We start from the raw sequence: 23,822 nt of genomic DNA, 5'->3' as shown, positions 1-23,822 counted from the left end.
TTGAACCTAAAGCAGAATATAAGTAGTCCTCAACTTATGACCACAATTGAGCCCAACATTTCTGTTGCTAAGGCAGATAGATGTTAAGTGAAATTTGCCCCATTTTACAACCTTTGACAGTTAAGCGAATCATTGCAATAAAGTTAGTGACATAGTTGTTAAGTGAATATGACTTCCCCATTAACTTTGCCGGAAAGTTGCAAAAGGGGTGAAAAAGTCATGTCACTTTTTTCAGTGGCATTGTAACTTCGAACAGTTACTAAACAAACTGTTATAAATTGAGGACTACCTATAAGGTCAAGAATAAGATTTACGCTGGCTGTTGTGTCTCCCAAAAGGTCCACATGTTGAGCGTTTGGAAATGGTTACTGACAAAAGCAATAAATGATGGCAGCAATTATGCTTTAGGAAGATATTTTTGATTATAGAATTTATATAATCCCTCTAGGTTTTACTCATATACAAAACAGAGATTAAAAAATCACTGTATAAAGTACTGCTTTTGACACTACACCTGTTGTACTCTGTATAACCATTCCATTTATTCTGTAATGAATTTGCTTGGGTAATGTGACTGAATATGTCCAGAAATCTATCACATAAGTCACAAATGAGCACAAAGCAAGTGAACTTTACAACAAAATTAAATTTCTGTGCAGGTTCAACTCATCCGATTTCTGGGGTCTAAGACAGAGCTGGGGGAAAAACATGAGGCGATGAACTTTTCACACAGGCATCTGGCACATCATCTCTCTATTGATTAATGAGTCCCTTTACTTCTGTACTGTGCATCAAAAGCTTTGTTTTACACAATTCTCAAGAGCTAATTTTGATCCTTTTTTGGCATTCAGAACCTCTGTATTGCAATCTGCAGCGGAGAAAAGCAAGGATTTTAAACTTAACTTGTTAGGAATAATGAAGAAATCTTTGCCACATAAATAAAACTTAAAATAAAAGGGTCAGCATTGTCTTTGCCCCAAACTACTGTAATAATGAATATGGGGTTTTCTTCCCTTGCATTTTTGGACAGGGGATTGGTTCAATTTTATTATTATTATTATTATTATTATTATTATTATTATTATTATTATTATTATTATTATTATTATTATTATTATTATTTTGATTTATATGCCGCCCTTCTCCGGAGACTCAGGGCGGCTTACAATGCGTTAAGCAATAGCCTTCATACTTTTGTATATTTTATACAAAGTCAGCTTATTGCCCCCACAAACTGGGTCCTCATTTCACCTACCTTAGAAAGGATGGAAGGCTGAGTCAACCTTGAGCCTTGGAGAGATTCGAACCAGCAGAAATTGCAGGCAGCTGTGTTAATAACAGGGTGCGTATACCACTGTACTATCAAGGCTCTTTTTCATTTTGAAGTTTGTTGGTTCAGTTAAATACGGCCTTAATCCTGAATTTATAACCTTCATTCAGGAAAAGCTCAGTGGAAGTCAAAAGCAAAAAAGTTTCATTTAAATGTCCTAATACAATTGAATGTGTAACTTCTGAATACAATTTATCTTCACTTGAAATATTTTTAAATGCCCTTACTTCCATTTAGGTATTCAAAAACCAATTTTATGTGTGTGTATAGACACACACACAGATAAATTGTTAAAAGCAATTTAATTAAATATTTTAATTCTGTGGTGTCCAACTTAACTTTTTTGTTTTTGTTTCAGACATGTACTCCAGATGCACAGCAGAGTTATAACCTGCCTGAACTTTATAGAACGGAAGATTATTTTCCTATCAAATGTATTGGTAGCAAGTATCAGAGCCATTAGTTTTGTATTTATGCTTATTGCATTATAGTCAAATAAACTATTTGGGTATTCTCCTTCCCACTTTATTTTACATTTGTATTAGGGCAGAATTATCATGGGAAAGATGCACCATTAATATAGTGTGCAGTATGAAAACCAGTTTGGTGTACTAGTTAAGGCAATATATTGTCTAGAAACCAGGAATTCTAATTATGCCTTATGCACAAAATCAGATGGGTAAAATTTGGTCTCTCTCAGACCTAGGAAGAAGGCAGTGACCAGCTATTTCTGAAAAATGTTGTCCAGAACACCACAAGGACTTCTCCAGGCAGTTACCAGGAATCAACACGGATTTGAAGACAAAACAAAATACGATGAAAATTAAGTGTCTATTTACACTTCTCCTTACGATGTCTGCAACTAGAATATATGCAATTGTTATGAACTATTAACTCCAAAATGGTTTGACTTTTGGTCATAGCCCTAAGGACATAACTGTTAGTTGTGTTTAAATTAAAATGTTTCATTGTTTGAAGCTGGACAAACAGGAATTCTAAGGTCACTGCAGTCTATTTAAATCTGCAAGAATTATCAGCAATCTGGTGCTCAGGCATATCAAAGAATATATTTGCTGGAAACAAAATGACTTGGGAATATTTGTGCATAAACTATAAATGAAAGGCAGCAGGACCTGCTAAAGGGTAGGCAAGCAATCTAATAGCAAGTAACTATTCAGAAGATGAGGAAATCCTTGTTCAAATCAGAACAGTGGATAGAAAACGAACACAATTTAAAGATAACCTAGAGCTGAACTCAACTCCTGGTAACTACAAGGTTGTCTCACTTCCCCATGTATTCTTAGAAAGAAAAATATGGGAGGCTGTAAAAGTAAAATCTCCTTCAAGCCAATCTTTAATATACCTTGGAATTTCATGGACAAGCTATGTTGTTTTCTAAGCAACTATACATACATGATTTGCCTTTATCTTCTGCCAATGCTTTCTTTTCAAATTTCTAATCTGTGTTAGAAAACTTCTGCAGCTCTGGAATTCTGCTTAAGCCTTTGTGGGGGGGGGGGGGGGAAGAGAGATTTGAGTAAGTGTTGCTTTATAACCATGGGTGAATAGGTGCAGCTTAACATGTTTTATAATGGGCCAGAGCCATCGTGACAGATATTTGGGTAGATTATCTGTAACATACTTTCAACATGCCAAACATAAATAGCAGATTGTCAACTTGGATGACAATTGAATTGGATTTTGTGGTCATTTGATATCCAATTTATAATCTCCCAGAAACTGTAAAGTGCAGGTTGCTACTTTACCATTGATGTGTAATTTTTTTTCTGCAATAATTCAAATGTAAAGTTATAGCATTTGTGGAATTTTTAAGTTTTAACATATTTTTCGTAAGTTATTTTTTTAACTAGAAATTAATGTAAATATTGTCAAGTTTACCCCAGTACAGATTTAGCAATTTTTTTCCTCTGCTAGAACATATAATAAATACATACTTGACTCCAGCAGACTGCATCACAATGCAATAAAACTAGGCATTTAGATATAAGCAAAATCTTATGAAAAAGGAAAAACGTTTTAAGAACTTAACAAATTATTTTTAAAAACCTTATAAAAATGATCTACAATTAATTCTGCTACAGTAGAAACCTGATTACGGCAAAAATACACATTGACAATACTGTTAAAACTTGTTGATTTGCCCCAACTCACCACCCTTCAATATTATACATTGATTCTGTGTGAAAACTCAAATAGTGTATCTGCAAACAATGCATATTAGACACAATTCAATCCATTCATTGATTTACTACAAGGAGCAAATCTTAAGGACTGTCAATTTACAAAAAAAATGACAGTACTTTTAAATATTTCAATAGGAATGTTAAGCACATCTTTAAACTGCCATTGAAAACAACAGAATGTTAAAATGTTTGGATGTATTATGCTGCATCTGCAAACCCATATACAGTACTGTAATTTTAATACATCTGTTTGGTTCAGTAGATTATATATTAACACTAGCTTGCACATAGATAGCTTATGTTTGTTAATACAGAACTTCTGTAGATAACTTAATTTTCTCAAGGCATAAACTCTAGCATCTGAATTTTGTTTTCTTTCAACAAAAGCCATCACATTGACTTGGGAAACAGGTAATTCAGAATTTGTAATAAAGCAAATATTTACATTAAGCACAATACAGCAATTTATTTAGATGTTTAAATGAATACAAAGGGGAAATAAAGATCACAAAATTATCCATACTACAACAATGTGTTATATATTAGATGGTATAAATGAATAACACCATGAGGTGTTAACTAAAGATAAAACTAAATATCCAAAAAAATGCAGCACTCATTTCCGTATGCTGCTTTTAACACAGTACAGTTTTATACAGATCTAAAAGGTGTCAAAATTAGTAGCTGCAAACTTGTTTCTTGCATGTGATTTTAGCTTAAAAGATTTCAGAAAATGTCTCTGAAATACATAGTCATCAGTTGTAATGTCAAGGATATTCAAGAACAAGAAAATTCTATAATACAATAAGAGTCCAGATATATTTTATGTTGCTGGCCTCTTTGAGATTGTACAAGGTTATGTGCAAAAACTAAGTCTGTCAAAATTCATACTATAGCAGTTTCAAGCTTTTTGCTAGGTAAACTAGATACAGCATTTATTACACAGCAGGGCAACACTAAAAAAAAGGGAAAAGAACCAAATCTATGATGGATACACAAGAACAATAGCATAAGCATCACTTGAGTAGGTCTAAAAGACTGTACAAATATACATTTCAACTATTCAGAATGATACATGAAAAAACAATTTTCCCAGAGTCTACTATACACATTGAACTGGTAGCTCTTATGTTGGCCCTATAACTACCATGTGGAAAAGGTAATGTTTAAAAAGACATACAGCTGAACATATACAGTGAAATAAATGTTGAAAATGCCGATAAAATAAACCTTTTCTTCAGTGAACTGGGAGCCACCAGCATATCAGTTTTCACATTAAGTTACTGTGCTCATCACAGCACATACTCTCAAGTGAGATTTGCCAACAGCATACTTTGAAATAAGTACTAGAAATTGTGGCTTTGTAGCCACTAGCCAGATGACCTTGCACTCAAAAGGCAGTACCAATTATAATGAACATTAGCATTCATTGTAAATGAAAGTAGACGGTTGTCAAGTGGGAGATACTGAGGCCATGGAGTTGACCAACTTTTATGCTTGCTGGCTACTCAGCTCTACCCCCGTTAGGCTGCTATGCATTGATTCTGTAACCCCATCAGTCACGTTGTCAAACTGGTCTCCATCCTCACTGTCAATTGTGCTATTTTGCCACTCCATCTGTGGGTTTGACAACTTCTCATTAATTTCTGTTGCATTTTTCCATTGTGACTGGTCCTTAGACCAAAACTCACCTACTTTTCCATAGGAACTATTCTTCCATTTTGAATGGTCTCCATCACTCTCAGAGACAACACATTTAGTTTCTGCACCTGGTTTACTATTAGCATCTTCACTTTGGGATGATTCATCAGTCCAAGTTTCGGGCTTCACTTCAGATATATTATCTTCAAAGTCAGATGCCTGTTGAGAACCAGGTCCACTTTCAGAGGCTGATGCTGCATCTTTCCATTCAATAACATCATCCTGATCTTCTTGGTCACCTTCACTGTCTGAGCCATTAGCCACTTGCTTTCCTGGTTCCACTGCAGAGCAACTCTCCTGGATTTTTGAATCACCTCCATTCTCTTTTTGGTCTGTTTTTTCTGGAGGCTCCAACACGGCTTCCAAGGGGGCCTCCTTAGATATGTTTTCATCTGTTTTTTCATTTATACTAATTATAGATGCTTTGTGATCAGAAACAACTTCTACAAAAGGACTATTGCTTTCATTGAACTCATCTTCTATATTTTCGTAACTGTCTGAAGAACTTTCATTATCTTTACCTAAGTTTATTTTTTTATCAACTGTTTTACTAGCATTGACTCTAGAATTCTCTTCATCATGGTTTTCAAACAGCCATTCATCATCAAAATCCATTTCATGTTTCACTTTATTTAACTCTTTCATGTTGAATCCTAGTAAAACACCCATTTTAAACTTTTCACAATCTCTAACACATTTCTTCCTTTTGTTACTAAAGTGTGAAGCAATATCAGATTTCCATAGCCAAAGACTGGCTGCTAACTTTTCAATTTCTCTTCGACCGGGATACGGTTGTTTATTGAAATACTTGGTGAGAAATGTTTTTCGGGCTTCATACGAATCGTCTTCATGACCTTTGGGATCCAAAGCAAGTACTACAGGTTCTTCAGGCTTTTCCTCAAAAACTGAAGGCGAATCATCATCATCTATTTTTCTTTTCTTCAAAAGAGAAAATTCCATGTGTTCATAAGTACGTTTCACAGGTCCTGTACCTGGAGACTGATTTATCCGAGAGGGAATATTAGATTTGTCTTGACCATTTTGTGTCTTCCCCACACCTCTACAATGGACAAGGTGCAGAGTTATAGTTGAGGCAGTCATGTTACTAGTGTACACTCCAAGGCAATGAATACATTTATATGTGAGCTTTTTCTCTACTGGATGAACTGTTTGAATAACTTGGTGTCTCTCCCTTAAGTGATGCGCCAGTGCATCAGAGATGGGTCCTTTGAGGATGGAAAAACACAAAGGGCAAAGAGTTTTTCCCACATCTTTCTTGTATGGAACTGCTGCTTGAGGCGAACTTTTGACAGGTAAATCTGTCTTTTCTTGAATTTTTGGCTGTGGTTTTTGAGGAACTGGAGGAGTATTTTGAGCGTGATAAGCAACAGATTCAGCAGGGGCATCTCTCAAATTGTAGGTAGTTACAAGTAAGTGTATATTGGTGTGACTACCCTGCTGTAATGTCAAATCAAAGGTTAAAGTGGAATCTGTTTTAGGTCCCATTTCTTCATCGATATGAACCATTCGCATGTGAGCAGCCATCTTTTCAACATCATTAAAAGTCGAGCGACAGTAGGGACAGGACAGGCCATGAATTAACATGTGATTAAGCAATGTATCAGTGGGCAAGTAGCGATTACAGTATAAACATTTGCTAGTAAAATTGTGTATTTTCATTATGTAGTTAGCAACCGCAGGCACCTTTTCAGCTTTGTGTTCTTTCTCAAAATGAACACTGTACACATTTTCTGGAAACAGCTCATTGCAGATTGTACAAATTTTCCATTTCTGCGTTGATGAAGTATTAACAGAAGCAGAAGCTGCAGCAGTAGCATTTGCTCCAAGGGGTTTGGGTGTGGACTGGGCTAATCCTCTGGATGCTGCCTGAGACTGAGCTAATGGTGTTGATTTCAATGCACCGGATGAAAGTGCAGACGAGTTGGCAGCTTGAAGAGAGTACCTTGCAGAGGTCTGTGGTCTTGGTTCTCCTCCAAGAGGGTACGGCCTCCCATTTCCACTCGGAGGATACTGTTTCAGGGATTGCTGGGATAGAGACACTGGGGAGCTACCAGTTAAACTTAGCCGTCCTGTATGACTAACGTAACTTGGTGGTACAGATTTCACTCCATAGTTATTCTGCTGTAAGTGAACACTGGACATCATATTAACTCCTGAATTCAATGTAGGCTTTGGTATATTTAGTCGATTTATCATTTGCTGCGATGGAAGAGAACGAACATTTCCAGGAGACAAGGGTCCCAATCTCTGAGGAAGTCCCATAGGCTTTTTATCCTGGGGTTTTGGAGCAATCAACATCAAAGGTTTGGATCTTGGGACTACCACATTAGTGTGCCCTATCATTGCTGTCACCTGATATCCTATACGCTCATGGTCTTCAATAACATGCTGTACTAAAGCTTCATATGATTTCGGCATAAAAAGGCATCGTTTGCAGTGAATCATACTCTCTTCTCGGGAACCAGAACTCAAGGATACAGCTCCATTGAGTGATTTTTCACTTGCTTTTGCTATATAAGGTGCAGCAACATGCTGAAAATGTTCCCTGTAAATGTGCTTTCTAACTATTTCGTAGAGAGGATCTCGGTAAGTGCACTTCTTACAGTAATAAACAGCTTGTTCTATACTGTCAGCCTGCTTAGGTTTAAGGCTATCATGCTTGTTTTTATCTTTAAAAGTGCTGATGCCTCCACTTGGTGTGTTGGCATTGGGAGCATGAAATATTTTAATGTGCGTTTCCAAAGTCTTTTTGTCTGCATTGAAAGTACAGTAGGGGCAATTGAGAAGAATCCTGTTTTCGAAGTCTTCGCTATGAACATTCCGGAAATGACTTTTGTAAGCAGAAAAGAACTTTGAGGAAAATGGACATGCACTGCAGCAAAATGGTTTTGTCCGATAGTCCTTTTAAAAAAGAAAAAGAAAAAAGTTAGTATCATAAAAATTTCATTTAATATACTTTAAATATCTCCTGCTAAGCATTATTAAATCAGTAGAGTCATCATCCGTTTAGAAGTTTTTCCTTATACTGGCAAAATCAGGCTAGGGTAATGGTTTGATATTATATGCCTCCCAGTCTTTTGGGATTAGGGCAGATAATAATTACTGTGAGATAAACAAATAAATAATTCACAGTTCTTCATAGCTTCTCATGATATTGCTGAAACAATGTAGCGGACATTATCATTTTTTTAAAAATGAATTCACAGTTCTAGCACTTCATGGAATTACACATCAAAACATATATATAAAAAGCATTTTTAGAAGTTTGGTTCTCTAGCCATTAGCAATTCTTTTTTAGTATAATACACAGAGTAAACGGTTATATTTAAGCAAAAGGAGTCTCTTGACAAGCTTATTGACTGTTCAGAAACCGACCAAATTTTGGCTTAACAAGTCCATAACTCAAGGTCTGAACATGTTATGTTTTACTTAGGTTTATGTATATCAGTTCTAAAATCTACTGAATGAAGGAACAATTTACTATACATAAATTAACTATGCACATATTTCAAACTTTAACATGTAAAATATAAAGCATGTGCTTTATATTTTATAATTGAAATAGACTTCAAAATGTTTCAAAAAGTTCTAAGTTCATGATGTTCCAAAAAGGCAAGCAAATAAACAATCTTCAACCCTCTTATATTGTCCTATATACTCATCAGTTTATTTTATTGACACTGATAATTAAGTTCATTTTTTAAAAATTTAGTATTCATCCTGATAAGTCTACAAAGAAACATATTTATATTTGATTATGTTTGAAGAGAGGTAACAGATTGCTTAGGTAACGAGGTAACTAGATTATCTTAACCATACAAGATCAAGCTACTATTTAACAGAAATCAACAAATCATAGTTCTCCAGAAGAGGCAAGACACATACAAATTCATGATACAAGATAATAGTCTTCAGTGGGAATGCAAACAAATATCAGATTACAAATGGATAAAAGCTTTCAAATCATAGCATTTTTGTATATACACTCAGACTGATCAACTAGCTACCCCCAGGGATACGACTGATCCTGGACCTCTGGACCTTCCGCCGGGCTCTGAAGACTTTTTTATTTCAGCAAGCCGGGCTGGGTTAAAAATTTTTAATTGGTGAATTTTATGGGTAAGGGGTTTGAAATTGGGGGAAGCCAAAGATAAATTTAATTTTGTTTTATAGTATTTTAATGTTTATACTGTATGTTTTTTAATTTTGGCTGTTCACCGCCCCAAGTCCTTCGGGAGAGAGGGCGGTATAAAAATTTAAAAAATAAATAAATAAAATAAATAGGACAATTCAAACATTAAAACTTTAAATCATTGTTTGCAGTAACTATAGTTTAGAATGCCAAACTATTGTTTCAGTTTTCATTTTCGGCAGTCAAAACAGGACTAAAGCACTGTTATTAACATCTGCTGCTTGCAATTACTGCAAGTTCGAATCTCACCAGGCTCAAGGTTGACTCAGCCTTCCATCCTTTCAAAGGTAGGTGAAATGAGGACCCAGTTTGTGGGGGCAATAAGCTGACTTTGTATAAATATACAAAAGTATGAAGGCTATTGCTTAACACATTGTAAGCCGCCCTGATTCTCTGGAGAAGGGCGGCATATAAATTAAAGCAAAAAAAAAAAAAATCATTTAGAACCACCAGAACCAATTTTTGTTGTGTGTTCAGATTTTCGCATTTTCAGTTGTTTCTATGAAAGGACAACTTCTGGATGGAAAGCAAAGGCTGTAACTACAGTTTGTTAATCCATTCTCAGTTCTTCCACAAAGCAGATTCAAATTATTGAACACTGAGTTTCATGGACTCAAGTTATGGAAGTATAAATTATCTTTAGATTGTAAAGCAACAAACATTCACTGTAAGTTTTTTCTAAAAAAAAAATTAATGGATTCAGATCAGGTATCTTTCACCCATTAATGTACTAACCTGACTTTTTGTAAGTGAAGGGTCCCACAATCCAACATCTTCCCATGTAGTGTTTTTCAAATAGAAGTCATTGGGTTCAAACTGCTTAAAATCCTGCAAAGATGGGGAAAATGGCAAAAACCATAAATATAAATAACATACTATTAATATTTGATTGGTTATTAATTTCGTATCTAAGTTCATAATCCAAAAACAAAATAGGGCTCAGGGACCAAATCGAAGAGAATACAAGATAATGAACTAATTTCATTAAAGAAACGCAGGATTCAATCTTCAATGAAAGAACCACACTTAAAAATCCTTCTGAAATGAATCTTGATTTACTTCAGTTGGTTTATTGCTTCCCCTTTCCAGTAGCCTCTGGAAACTATCCAGGCATGTAAGTTCTTTAACGATAGTCCTTGATTTACAGCCAAAATTAGGATCTAAACTTCTGTAGCCAAGTGATGCGGTTGTTAGGTGAGTTGCACCAGATTTTATGACTTTTTGTTGCAGCGATTAAACTAATTGCATAGTCATTAATCTGGCCCCATTGACTTTGCTTGCTGGAAGCAAAGGTTGAAGATGACAATCACAGAACCCCAGGATGCTGCAACTGTCATAAATACATGCTGATATTACCAAGAGCTCTATTTGATCATGTTACTGCAGGATCTCTGCAACAGTCATAACTGAGTCACTTTGTGCAGTGCTGTCTTAACTCCAATCCGTTGTTCAACTAATAAATCGAGGACTACTGTATTTGCAAAAACAGATTATTTTCTGTACTACAAGATCCTTTATTTTGTTACAACATTAATATCTGAGTTTTTTTTCTCATACCAGAAAGGGAGAACACATTTCTAAATCTAGGCTAAGTAGCAATTGTACAGAATTGCTGTACAGGTAGTCCTCAATTTACAACAGTTCATTTAGTGACCGTTCAAAGTTACAACAGCACTGAAAAAAGTTACTTATGACCGTTTTTCATACCTACTACCTTTGTAGCATCCCTATGATCAAAATTCAGATGCTTGGCCATTTATGACCACACTTATGACTGTTGCTGTGTCTCAAGGTCATGTGATCACCTTTTGCAATCTTTTGACAAGCAAAATCAATGGGGAAGTCAGATTCACTTAACAATCATATTACTGAATTATCAACTTCAATGATTCACTTAACACTTGTGGCAAGAAAGGTCATAAAATAGGGCATAACTCACTTAACAAATGTCTCATTTAACAACAAAAATTTGGGGCTCAATTGTGGTCATAAATCGAGAACTACCTGTAGTACTAAACCCAAAGGAGTAAAGGGATATGAGCAGGAAAGGTGCTTGTGCTACTCTTTTGGAGCATGCATAGCAGAATAAAGCTTCCATATTGAACAGAGAAAGCTAAAGCACCTCCAACATTTGTTTTTCCATTTTGCAACTAAGAAATCCCTGTATCTTGTCTGCATAAAACTAACAAAGCAGAAGAAAAAGTGACTAATATACAGTATATCAAGTGAAAAAAATCAGAGGAATGTTTCACATGAAGTTCATTTTCTGTCCAATATACAATCCGCATTAGACTACTATCTCTTTTATATGCTCAGTTTTGGAAAGATATATCCCTTGAAGCATTTGCTCTGTCATCAATCATACCGCACTCCTGAAACTTGTATAAATATATATTGTCCATATTTATATTTCATTTACTTAAATCTCTGTTGTTAGTTTTATGGAAAAAAATCCATTCAGTCATGTAATTGTAATCTTCAACTTATTAGCGTAAATGCAAGGAAAGCATGATTCACATACTTTTGAAAAAGAGAATTCTACAGAGCCACACGCTAGTAGGCAACAAATGGATTTTCAATGCAAGCAGAGATGAGGTTTAAGGTACGCTCTGACAAGAATAGTGTACACTGCTCTTTTATTATAGTGGTTAATAACTGTCTAAAATGTATACAGTATTTACCAAAGATAGTCTGAATTAAGAATATAACACCAAATATTTATATTAAAACTTTGTAGATCTATTCATATTTATCCCAAAAAAAATTTGAAAGTCCCAAAGGTGCTTTTTTTCCAAGAGGCAACTGGACTTTGTTTTTCTTTCAAGACGTTTCGCTTCTCATCCAAGAAGCTTCTTCATTATAAGTGAATTATTACAGTTGTTAAGCACCCAAATTCTGATCATGTAACTGTAGGGATGGTCTGACTGTGAGGTCCATTATAAGTCACTTTTTTTCAGTGGCACTACAACTTCAAACAGTCACTAAACAAATGATTGTAAGTTGAGGACTACCTGCAAATGACTCTGCATGTCTTTTTAATCAGGAAAAGGAACAGAGGACTCCAAGTTCCTGTTCAATCATAGCATCAAGAAACATCCCTCACAGCCACTCAGAATGCTATAGGTTTTGGTTAGCAATTAAGGTCAAGTAAAAATTATAAATCCTAGTTCAGTGAAATAATGGTGGTGAGGGCTACAATCATTCAGATTCTAACAATAACCTCTCTTCTAAAAAACATCCCCCTACTTTTCAACTGACTATATTACCAACGTTAGAGTTTAACTAATCCTCCGTACAAAATCATACTTACTTCTATATGTTCTTTACAGTATTCCAAACCGATGTCGCTTAATATCTTTTTCACAGTTTTCCGGGCTTTTCTTAAACTGCCAAGATTGTTGACAGGAAGCTGGAACATAGTTTCTAAGAGAAGGAAAATGAGAAACTAATTTAATAAAAATGTTTTATTCAAAGTAGTTTAACTCAAAGTAACAAGAAACATTTGATATCTCTTTTGATCGTTTATTTATTTTTTATTATACATGTTGCATTCTTCTGGTTTCTAGGTAGTTTCACAAATCAAAAGAAAACAGGTTGCTCATTACATTTTGCTTTGTAAAGATGAACCTGGAGGCTGATTGCCTTTAAATATAAAAACATGAATACAAAAACAGAGATTATGATGCCTAGATTTGATCTGATATACTTCTGCAATGGGAATGGTCTTTCACACAGAATTTCATAAATCATAAGCCAAACTCATAATGACAGTGGAATTTTACACTTAATTAAAGTATTTACAATGAATATCGGTGATCATTAAATGCTAAGTTAAATTTAAAAACTGAGAACTGTATAATTTACCAAACTTTATCCCAATAGGTTTCTATCTCCTCTATGAAAGCAGAATGCTACCCTGACCTGGTTTAAGAGACCAGTATAGAAATAAAATACATTAGATAAATATTGCTATTGGGAGACACTCAAAAGTGCATGCAACACCCCTAGGTTTCTTCAAAGGAAAATATCAAAGAAAGTCTCCACTGGATGTCTATCTTGAGAACACTTTAGAATCATTAAACAACAATACTCTCCTTTTTAGAAGATATACCTAAGAAATTCTAACTGAGCAGCAACTACTAAAACTTTCAAAATTGAAATCAACTGCAGATTCTTCAGGTCCTATTTTGTCTATGTAATTCACAAATAAATAAATAAAATCATGATTACAATGTTTCAAAGATTCTGCATTTTAACTTCATGTTCTTAATTTATAACTGAAATTTAAGAATCACTCTAAAATGTCTATACCCTCAGACATAGCAACTGCACTATTCTTTTACCATGTTATCCAATTTTACTATTAGAACATGTGATTTTTAATAACTGGTCATATTTCATATCATTCTCTATATAGTCAACACATGGCAGTTTCTGAACATAATATTTGAATTGTAAGCTGCCCAGAGTCATTTCCTGTGATGGACAGGTATAGGAATTGAATGTATAGGTAAATAAATAAATAATAAATATAAAAATACAGATGAAGCAGAAAAAAAATTGACTGCAAAAGTAAAGAGGGATCTTGGAGTCCTAGTGGACAATCACTTAAATATGAGCTTAAATATGTGCTGCAACTGCCAAAAAAGCCAACACAGTTCTAGGCTGCATTAACAGAATCAAGATCACAACAAGTGTTAATACCATTTTATAATGCCTTGATAAGACCATACTTGGAATACTGAATCCAGTTTTGGTCGCCACGATATAAAAAAGATGTTGAGACTCTATAAAGAGTGCAGAGAAGAGCAACAAAGATGATCAGGGGACTGGAGGCTAAAACATATAAAGAATGGTTGCTGGAATTGGGTGTGTGTGGTTTAATGAAAAGAAGGACTAGGGGTGACATGATAGCAGTGTTCCAATATCTCAGGGTTTGCCACAAAGAAGAGGGAGTCAAGCTATTCTCCAAAGCAGCGGTCACCAACCTTAACAAACTGAAGTATTTATTCACAAATCACAGAAAAATAATTTCTTAATCTCTATGATACTGAATTGACCTAACCTAATGTCCAACAATTTTTAATACAGGAATTGTATTAAATAATTCAAGTACAAATCTGACAAACAACATAGCATTCTGAGAGAAAATTGAAAATACATTAAGAATTTTTCACTATGCAAAGAACACGGATTCTTATGATGTACATAATATCGTTCATGCTGCCGTGAAGTCCGACTTTCATAGTTAAGTTACGCACTTAACTGACTGTGAAACAGGCAGCTGCAGTTAGTAACAAAAGCTTCACTTTGTAAAAAAAATAGGCAGAACATCAAGAACAGTAACACAAATGATCTGCAAAGGATGGATTTTTCAAAGTATGTTTGGCCAACAGATTGGGGTAGTCTACAAATCTAATAAAGAAATAAATAACTAAATGCAGAGCATTCATGTATAAGCAGTACAAGCTCTAATAAAGCCGAATCTCAGTCAGTTGTACTGTGTGCAAAAATGACAAATGTAATTTTAGGTTCCATCAAAAGAAGTCTCATTTATCAACCACAGGAAATGATTTCCCATCTTGAATATTGTAATCACTAACTTTGAAGCAATATTCTGACAAAATTGAAACTGATTTAGACAATACAGGTAGTCCTCAATTTATAACTGGTTTGCTTAGTGACCTAAGTTATGATGGACCTCCCTAAAAAAGTATTTATGACTCAAGTTCCGAAGTTCTAATGGCCACTCCCCCGTGGTCACATGACTGCATTTTGTCAACTGACCCACATTTACGGGGGTTTGCAGTCACATGACTGCAATTTATGCCGGGTTTTTGTCACAAACCAGCATTTACTTTTGGTTTTCAGAAAACTGGCCAATAACGAAACGATAGAGAACCATTGGTTAGCTTAAAAACTGTGGTAATTTACCATAAGGGTTGTAAAATTGGGTTGGTCACATGGATAATACAGAACTTCAGTATTAACCATCAGCTTTATGAGCATCAGGACGTAGGACAATATATAACAAAGCACCCTAATCTTCTTGATACATAGTATGCATAATTATCCATGGCACCAACAGAATGAGTTGAAATTAAGACCTGTGTGATTAGTGATGCTTATGTTAGAAATATAACAGTCACTATGCTTAATAATTAAATGGTTTATCTATGAGAAACATGCTGGCTTTCACAAATTTAAATAGTCAAAATACCGTGCTTCCCGGAAAATAAGACCCGACTTATATTTTTTTGCCACCAAAAAAGGCACCAGGTCTTATTTTCAGGGGGAGGGTCATCCACTGACTCACTTCACTTGCGCACGTCGCTCCCCGCCTCTTTTTCGCTATCAGAGATCTTCAGGAACATCTTCATCCGGCAAACCCAGCAAGGTTTTCCTGAAGGCCTCTGTAGCCGATAACAGAGCTCCGGATCAAAACCGGAGCTCTGTTATCGGCTACAGAGGCCTTCAGGAAAGCCAGCTTGCCGGCTGCAGAAGAAATGGGCTGAGGTGTGCGAGGCCTGGCTGCAACTGTCTGAAGGTAAGTTGTAGGGCAGCTCCACATGCCCCCATCCCCACCCTAGGTTAATTTTTACTTGTGCAACCTGGAGTGAGCGGGGTCTTAATTAGGGCTTATTTTGGGGTGGGTAGGGCTTATATTGGGTGCACGTGTAAAAATCAAGCTAGGACTTACTTTCTGAATAGGGCGTATTTTTGGGGAAACATGGTATAACATAAAAATATACCTGAAGAGCAATTATGGAAAGTCTCAGAAGCATTAAAATGTTCATGCCCTCACCAGTTCCCTTTTTATTCCCTCCTACAACTTGATATTATTATTTTGTTATTGAAATGAACACCGTTTCCATGAAAATAAGCCCTATCCTGAAAATAAGTCCTAGCATATTTTGTACATGTGCACCTAATATAACCCCCTACCTCCAAAATAAGCCCTACTTAAGAGCCTGCGCAGCCAGCCACACCCCCATTTCGTCTGGTTGCTCTCAGTGCTGTGACCCCAAAACAAGGCGGAGGGGGAGTGGAGCTGTCCAACCCGTCCTACAGTGGCTTACCTCAGGCCCCCTGCAGCCAGGCCATCCACGCCTCAACACTTGCCTCGTGGTGGCAGCACCAGCAGCCATGTGCAGCAGAAGCCCACATGGCTGCCCACTTCTTCTGCTTGCTTATGGCTGCAATGGAGCAGGAGGCCGAACAGTGTGCTGGTGCCATGGCTGCAAGGCGAGTTGTTGGGGCATGGATGGCCTGGCTGCAGGGGCCCTGAAGTAAGCCAGTGCACAGCACAGGGGGCAGATCCACCCACCTCACGTCGTGGCTTCAGCTGTGGCTGCGCGGAGTCTCCTGGATGGGGCTGCTGAAGCTGCCACCGCGGCAAGGCAAGGCAAGTGTCCGGGCGTGAGTGGCCTGGCTGACATAAGCCAGTGTGGGGCACGTGGGCAGCTCCACCTCCTGCCTCGCGGCGATGGCATTGGCACACCATATGGCCTCCTGCCCTGCCACAAGCAAGCAGAAGTGGGCCTCACATACATGGGGGGGGGGGGGACAAGACACCCCCAAAAATAAACCCTAGTGCATATTTTGGGGCCCAAAAGAAAATAAGACCCAGTCTTATTTTGGGGGAAACACGGTACTACCATCTAATGTAAACTAAAATAAAGTAAAATACTAACATAAATGACATTTTTTATTTAAATAAGTCTATAAGTAAATAAATGTAAATGAAATAAATGCCTCAAAAAGTTATTGGAACCATTTTTCTTTAAAGTACAGTATAGTGCTTTTCTGCTTAAAACCCTAAACACTTTAATGTATTAACCTTTATTAGTCTTATTACCTCCCAATATTTTACGTAATACATTTTAATGTAACTTTACAGTTTAACAATATCCTCAGTGGTTAATAATATAAAACGTTAGTATCAACCATCAACATTCATCTGATTACTAGACCTGTAATTATACTCAGCATAATCGACTTAATAACAATGAGGTTCATCCAAAATGATGCAAAACCACAATGACTTATTTACATCTACTATGAAAAGCCAGAAGATTTTAATTCACTTCTTTTAATTAATAATTAAATACAAATATTTAGGTAGTAATTTGATACTAAAATATAAACTGTACAAAATTATGTAATAAAAAACCAAAAATTATGTCATTTTCAAAAAAATTGACTAAATCGTTTCATAATGTTCATTTTTATGCCTGTGCATATGTGTATCTCTCTCTCTCTCTCTCTCTCTCTCTCTCTCTCTCTCTCTCTCTCTCTCTCTCTCTCTCTCTCTCTCTCTCTCTCTCTCTCTCTCTCTCTCTCTATATATATATATATATATATATATATATATATATATATATATATATATATATATGAGGTTAAGGGTATCCAGAGATTAACCGATGTGATTTAGAGACCCAGTTCAAAGCTTCAGAAATAATCCGATCCAGAAATTTCTGGATTGGGACTCCCTGCGCACGGTTACTCATGCCCTCGTCACTTCCCGACTGGACTACTGCAATGCTCTCTACATGGGGCTCCCCTTGAAGAGCATCCGGAGGCTCCAGCTGGTCCAAAATGCGGCCGCGCGGATGATTATGGGAGCGGCGGGGCGCTCCCATGTAACTCCTCTCCTGCACGAGCTACATTGGCTCCCAATGGTCTTCCGGGTCCGATTTAAGGTGTTGATTAACATCTTTAAAGCACTCCATGGCTTAGGACCGGGGTACTTACGGGACCGCCTTCTGCTACCGACAGCCTCCCACCAGCCAGTACGCTCCCACTGGCCAGTACGCTCCCACCGGGTGCCATCGGTCAGACAATGTCGACTGGCGACCCCCTGGGGGAGAGCCTTCTCAGTGGGGTCTCCTGACCTCTGGAACGAGCTGCCCACAGAGGTACAGAGGATCCTGGACTTGCGCACCTTCCACTGAGCCCTGAAGACTTTGTTATTCCAGCAAGCCGGGCTAGCCTAATTTTAACGGTTTTAAATTTTAAATTGGATTTTAATGGGATGTTTTTAATTATGGGCCAAAGTATTTAATCTGGTTTTAAATTGTTTTTAATTTTTATATGTTATGTATTTGATCTTGGCTGTTCACTGCCCTGAGTCCTTCGGGAGAAGGGCGGTATATAAATAAAATAAATAAATAAATAAATAATAAACAAACAAACAAACAAACAAACCCACTCTGGTACAGATCATTCTGAAAATATTTCAGAGGCATAAATCAGTACAAATCTACAGTGACAGTGTATATCTTAGTATATATTTCAGATGACTAAATTGTGGATTTCTTTTATTAACTTTTTCTTTTTCATGAACCAGATACCTATCTATTTTCTAGGAATGTTTTTTTCATTACAGAATTTTATTTTTTCTGAAAACTTTTTCCAGCTGTATGTTTCTCTCATTCTTTAATGAAATATAACTAGGACTCAACTGCTCCATGCATTATTATCCTAATAATAGAGTGAGAAGGCCTGCCTCTCCACATCATCTCTTTTGACTAGAATGAATTGATTTCTCCAAGACCATAGCACATAAATATTTTGAATACTGCTCCAAATACAGAAAGACCTCATTTACCAACCATTCATTTCAAAGTGTGATACTGAAAAAAATAACCTTATGGCCATTTATGACCCTTGCAACATCTCTGAGTTATGTGAATGTCACTGCAGTCAGTATGTGTTTCTCTCCCCTCCCCCTGCCCCCGAGTGTTGCAAGCAATTTCTGTAGGCAGTCTTTCCTTTACCATACTCTTCCCATTGCTGGCATGATTATATTGCTCTCAATGTGCAGAACAACGAAAAACCTTATTCTCTTGAAATCCAATTTCTCTGCTCTGCAAAGGGGTGGAAAGATCAGGCAAAGGAGGGTGTAATTAAATCTAATACACTGTATCCCTAAACAAAAAAATAGTTAAAACTACAAAGCCTCAAATGATTATGGCAGAAAAATTAAAGATGACAAAATGGGAGAAGGAGGTATCACTGTTTACCTTTGTAATGTTGACCACTTTTTCCCTTTAAAAGGGACAGCAAAGGGGATTTTTCTTTTTCACATTTCTGTAAGAAATATTTCAATGGCTCAGTGACCAGTTAATACTGGAAATGGAGACAGGGATACTGTGAGTAAAATCAATATGTAATTATACTACAAAGATGTTCATTTGATAATGTGCAAAATGTACCAGGTTTCAGTTCATGGATCACAGACTCAAACAATACTCACAATTTTCTTTTGGAAATCCTCCTCCTGGATCACCGATCTCTACCTTATCAAGTATCTATCTCAATAAGAACCTGAATTCAGACCCAGATGTATAAAGAATCAGACACCTACCCCTTTGTAGCTGTTGAAGGCAATGAATTCCTGGAGCCTTTCTATTCATGCAACTTCCTCTTCTGTAGTTTCTTAATCTTATGACTTCTGGTAGGAAGTAGCATTAATGCCTGCAGGAATGAATCAGAATGAAACATTGGTCTGCTATCAAAAGAACTGTGCATAATAATATTGCTTTTGTTAGCAAAAAAGAGAATGATCCAACAGAACGTGGGAACACTAAAAATAAGGTCCATTTTACCGAACGAAAAACTCAGCAGACATATTTTGAAATGAATTATTTTCATTATAGATAAAAAAGCTTAAACAACAGCTAATATGAAGGGGAGAAAACCAAATTATTGGGAAATAATTGGGTAACATTACATTATGACTGTATTTTATTAAGTTATGTTTAATCAGAATTATGAAAATAAAATTTTAAAGTTTTCACTCAAAACGTTGGTCATTTAATTTGGAATATTCTTATCAACAGCAGCTAAAGTAAACAACGTTATGGTAGAATTTTAACAAAGAAAAAAGAAAATATAGAAACAAAAATAAAATAATTGGGTCAGTTGAATTAGATAATAGATAAGTAGAATGGAATAAGAAAGGATGGAAAGAAAGAATAGGAATGAGTAGTATTTTGTGACTTACTAAATTTTGCAAACATTAACATTAAGCAAATAAAATAATTGTGGCAATAGCCTGTGAACAAGTCAACACAAGTGATTAGGTAGATCCAAGAGCATATCTATTTTTTGCATTTGTGTCACTTCTTTATGTATGGTCTGTAGCACAATGTAGTACAACTGGCTTATATTTACGTACCACTTATAGAAAAACCACAGAAAATAATATGAAGTTGAAGTATTATTCTTGAGACAGCAAAATGTTACATAAAGACAAGCTAACTTTTGTAAAGTTTCCTAGATCCAAAAATATACAACAAGCAGACAAATATTTTCTCTCAAAACTCTGCTTCACACCTCTCTGCAGCACATAAAAAACAAGCTCCAGTAACATGATTAGTTTTGATTCATTAAAACAAAACTATATTCACTACCCCTTTCAGGAAAAATGGCAATTTTTCTTTAAGCCATCTGTACTCCCTATGCTCACTGACAGAACATGTATTTTATGAAAAGTTGTACTTTAACCTAGACATCCCTAATTATAGAATCTCTGGTGGTGGTGCCTGGGATAATAAAGAGTCGCTGCCAATCAAAAGGAACAATACTGAACAAGTTTGGAGAAGACAAAGTGTGAATTTCAATCTATGATTTTTTGGCCTCTACATCCCTTTCTCTGAAATCCAGCACAAAATAACAGAATATTGGTACTACAATTTCTTACACCTTCCCAATTGCATAGATGCTAAACCTTCAAAGAATTGAATGTAGACTATTCAACCTCTGCCACAGAATCCACCTTCACAGCCTTCAAGTAGTAATAAAAATTGAGGACAGCCATTAAGTACAAAATATTTACCATTCTTGACAAATGCACCAATATGTATCATAATACAAAAAAACTCTTATGGACATTTACTATGTTTTGTTCATTGATATCGTTTTTTGAAGAAAAAATAATATATTGTATGTATTTTAAAACTACTTTGAATAATTGAAGTGTTTAAACAAATGTTATTTTTACAAAAATGGAAGATGACATCATAGCATAGCATCATATTTTTGGTTTTGTTTTAATTTGTTTTTTAAAATAATTTTTACTTGTGAGTCACTCACAGTCACGTACGTGAAACGGGTGGCTATATAAATTGAATAAAATACATAAAATGCGATTGTGTGCAAAAATAAAAAATGTTCCTTCAAACTGCAGAAAGTGCCCAAATTCAAAGATGAAATATAAGCTATCTGAAACTTGTGTATAGCTAGTTTTAGTTTCAATGAAGGTGTCTTTAGCCATTAATTCAGTTTCTTAAATTTTATGGGATGCGTTATGAAACACTAGCTGAATATCCATGCACCGCTACGAAACTATGTGATTGGGCTTGATAAATCGACACCTACAGCTTGAAAATTAATGAGTAGTTATGATCGGCCTTCTCCTCTCTCCTTCTATCCCTCAGCCTTGCTGCACAGAGGCCTCTCCTATCCTATCCCCTTCTCTCTCAGGCCTGCCCCACAGAAAGGACATTGGTCTTACCTGACACATCTCTTCTCAGTGCACTGCAGAAGCCTACCCTATCCTCTACTCTCCCTCAAGTTTGCCCCACAGAAGCCTCCCCTATCCTATCCCCTTCTCTCCCTCAGCCTTGCCCCACACAGAAGCCTCTCCTATCCTATCCCACTGGCTGCTATTAAAGTAAAACAAACTGAAACTCCTCTCCTCTACTTGTGTTTTGTATTTGGAACAGATTTCTTTTCAGGTTGGGAGGGAGAGAACTCAGCATGAGAGCATGTTAATCATAATGTAGGAAATACTAATGCTCTGATGGTCATTTCGAAAAATCATTTCTTATTCTTAGTGAGCACCTAGAAGCCAAGAGAACATATGTGGCAAATTTCAAGTTTGTAGGCTTCACAGTTCTGGATATTTTGTGATGATGCGTGAGTGGTATTTCACTTTTATATATATAGATTCCAATTGCTTAAGAGTTTGAAAACACTCAATACGTAAGGTACAGGGTGGATTTGATTTAAATCAAGTCAATTTAAATTTGATTTAAATCACTAGTAAAAAGGCTTGATTTAAATCAACTCGATTTAAATCATAATTTTTAAAGAGCAATTGTCATCTGTGTTCCGCAGCGGCTCCTCCTCTGATCCTGTTGACTCACCGACAGTCCCATTATTGCAGAATATACAGCCTCATGCTACATACCATATTTTTCGGAGTATAAGACACTCCGGGGTATAAGATGCATCTTAGTTTTGGGGGAGGAAAATAAGAAAAAAAAAATCTGCCTCTGCCTACCAGCATCCATCATTATTCATCTGGCTAGTGTCCTTAGCAAACAGCCTGGTCAAGTTCAGCACATTAGCCTGATTCAGCACGAGCAGCTGATTGGCAGGTGGATCAGCCTCCCGGAATACCCCCAATCAGTTGTTCCCAGAGGTGAACTTTAGCAACAGGTTCACTGGTTGTGAGCGCACGGGCCTCGTTGGGGCAGATACACAGCTTCAAAAATGCAGGGTGCACCAGTAAGTACAGCAGGTGAAGCGTGGAACCGGTCCAACAAGGCAGCAGCTGTTCCGGGTTGCCATGTTGACCTCTGCACCTTGCTTTTTCACCCTCCTAAAGCTCCATTTGAGAGGACGCGCAGACGCTGAAGGGTGGGGGCAGGCGGGTGGGCAGGGCTACAATCGGTGTTATAAGACGCACCCAAATTTTCACCCTCTTTTGGGGGAGAATAAAGTGTGTTTTATACTCTGAAAAATACGGTGCTGAATAAACTAAATGATTAATGTATCTTAAATAGAAAACTATCTTTAGATAGTTTTTTACTCCAAAAGCATTTTATTAAAATAAATTTGATAAAAAGAAATCCAATTTAAATTTTTAAAAATCTGATTTTTTTTTCAATCATTGATTTTTATCCAGGTATCCTTACCAATACCTGGTAACATATGAAATAGTACATAATACATCAGGTAGCCCTAAATTTTGCCCCATTTTATTACTTTTTTTTTTTTGCCACGTGTTAAACGAATTATTATAGTCGTTAAATGAATTATGCAGCTGTTAAGAAAATCTGGCTTCCCCCATTGACTTTGCTTGAAGAATGCTGGCTGGCAAGGTTACAAATGGTGATCACATGACCCCAGGACAGTGCAATTGTCATGCATGACAGCTGCCAAGAACCTGAATTTTAATCACATGACCAAGGAGATGCTACAATGGTCAGTAAATATGAAAAATAAGTCCTTTTTCAGTGCCATTGTAACTTTGAAGTTTGAACAGTTGAAAACAAATAGTTGTAAATCGAGGACCACTGTAATCCAAAGGGCCACTATCAGTGCTCAAGCAGGCATATTTTGGCCAAGATATTGATAT

General features: G+C 36.3%; 2 protein-coding genes across 8 annotated transcripts in view; one reads left to right on the top strand and one right to left on the bottom strand.

Moving 5' to 3' along the window:
• BCAS4 (breast carcinoma amplified sequence 4) overlaps positions 1 to 2,130 on the top strand; it is a 39,310-nt gene extending 37,180 nt beyond the window's left edge. For 2 of the 3 annotated variants that reach the window (XM_060689623.2, XM_060689624.2), the window contains one exon: positions 1,689 to 1,846. In XM_060689623.2, coding sequence (XP_060545606.2) covers positions 1,689 to 1,793 — 105 coding nt within the window. In that variant the 3' untranslated portion in view covers positions 1,794 to 1,846. Of the gene's footprint in view, positions 1 to 1,688; positions 1,847 to 2,030 lie in introns of those variants that run through there. The other variant, XM_060689625.2, reaches the window with a different exon arrangement.
• A 1,855-nt stretch (positions 2,131 to 3,985) lies between these two features.
• Positions 3,986 to 23,822, bottom strand: part of ADNP (activity dependent neuroprotector homeobox) — a 46,200-nt gene continuing 26,363 nt past the window's right edge. For 3 of the 5 annotated variants that reach the window (XM_060689621.2, XM_034413781.3, XM_034413782.3), the window contains exons 2-5: positions 19,821 to 19,930; positions 12,759 to 12,871; positions 10,184 to 10,276; positions 3,986 to 8,157 (exon numbers count right to left, since the gene is read on the bottom strand). In XM_060689621.2, the coding sequence (XP_060545604.1) occupies positions 5,026 to 8,157; positions 10,184 to 10,276; positions 12,759 to 12,871; positions 19,821 to 19,869 (3,387 nt within the window). In that variant the 5' untranslated portion in view covers positions 19,870 to 19,930 and the 3' untranslated portion in view covers positions 3,986 to 5,025. Of the gene's footprint in view, positions 8,158 to 10,183; positions 10,277 to 12,758; positions 12,872 to 19,476; positions 19,544 to 19,820; positions 19,931 to 23,822 lie in introns of all 5 variants that reach the window. The other 2 variants (XM_087889096.1, XM_087889097.1) reach the window with 1 other exon arrangement.

Source organism: Pantherophis guttatus, chromosome 3, assembly GCF_059756535.1.
Source record: "Pantherophis guttatus breed Tessera chromosome 3, ASM5975653v1, whole genome shotgun sequence".
Classification (NCBI taxonomy): Eukaryota; Metazoa; Chordata; class Lepidosauria; order Squamata; family Colubridae; genus Pantherophis; species Pantherophis guttatus.
This window is presented reverse-complemented; position numbering and strand designations above follow the sequence as displayed.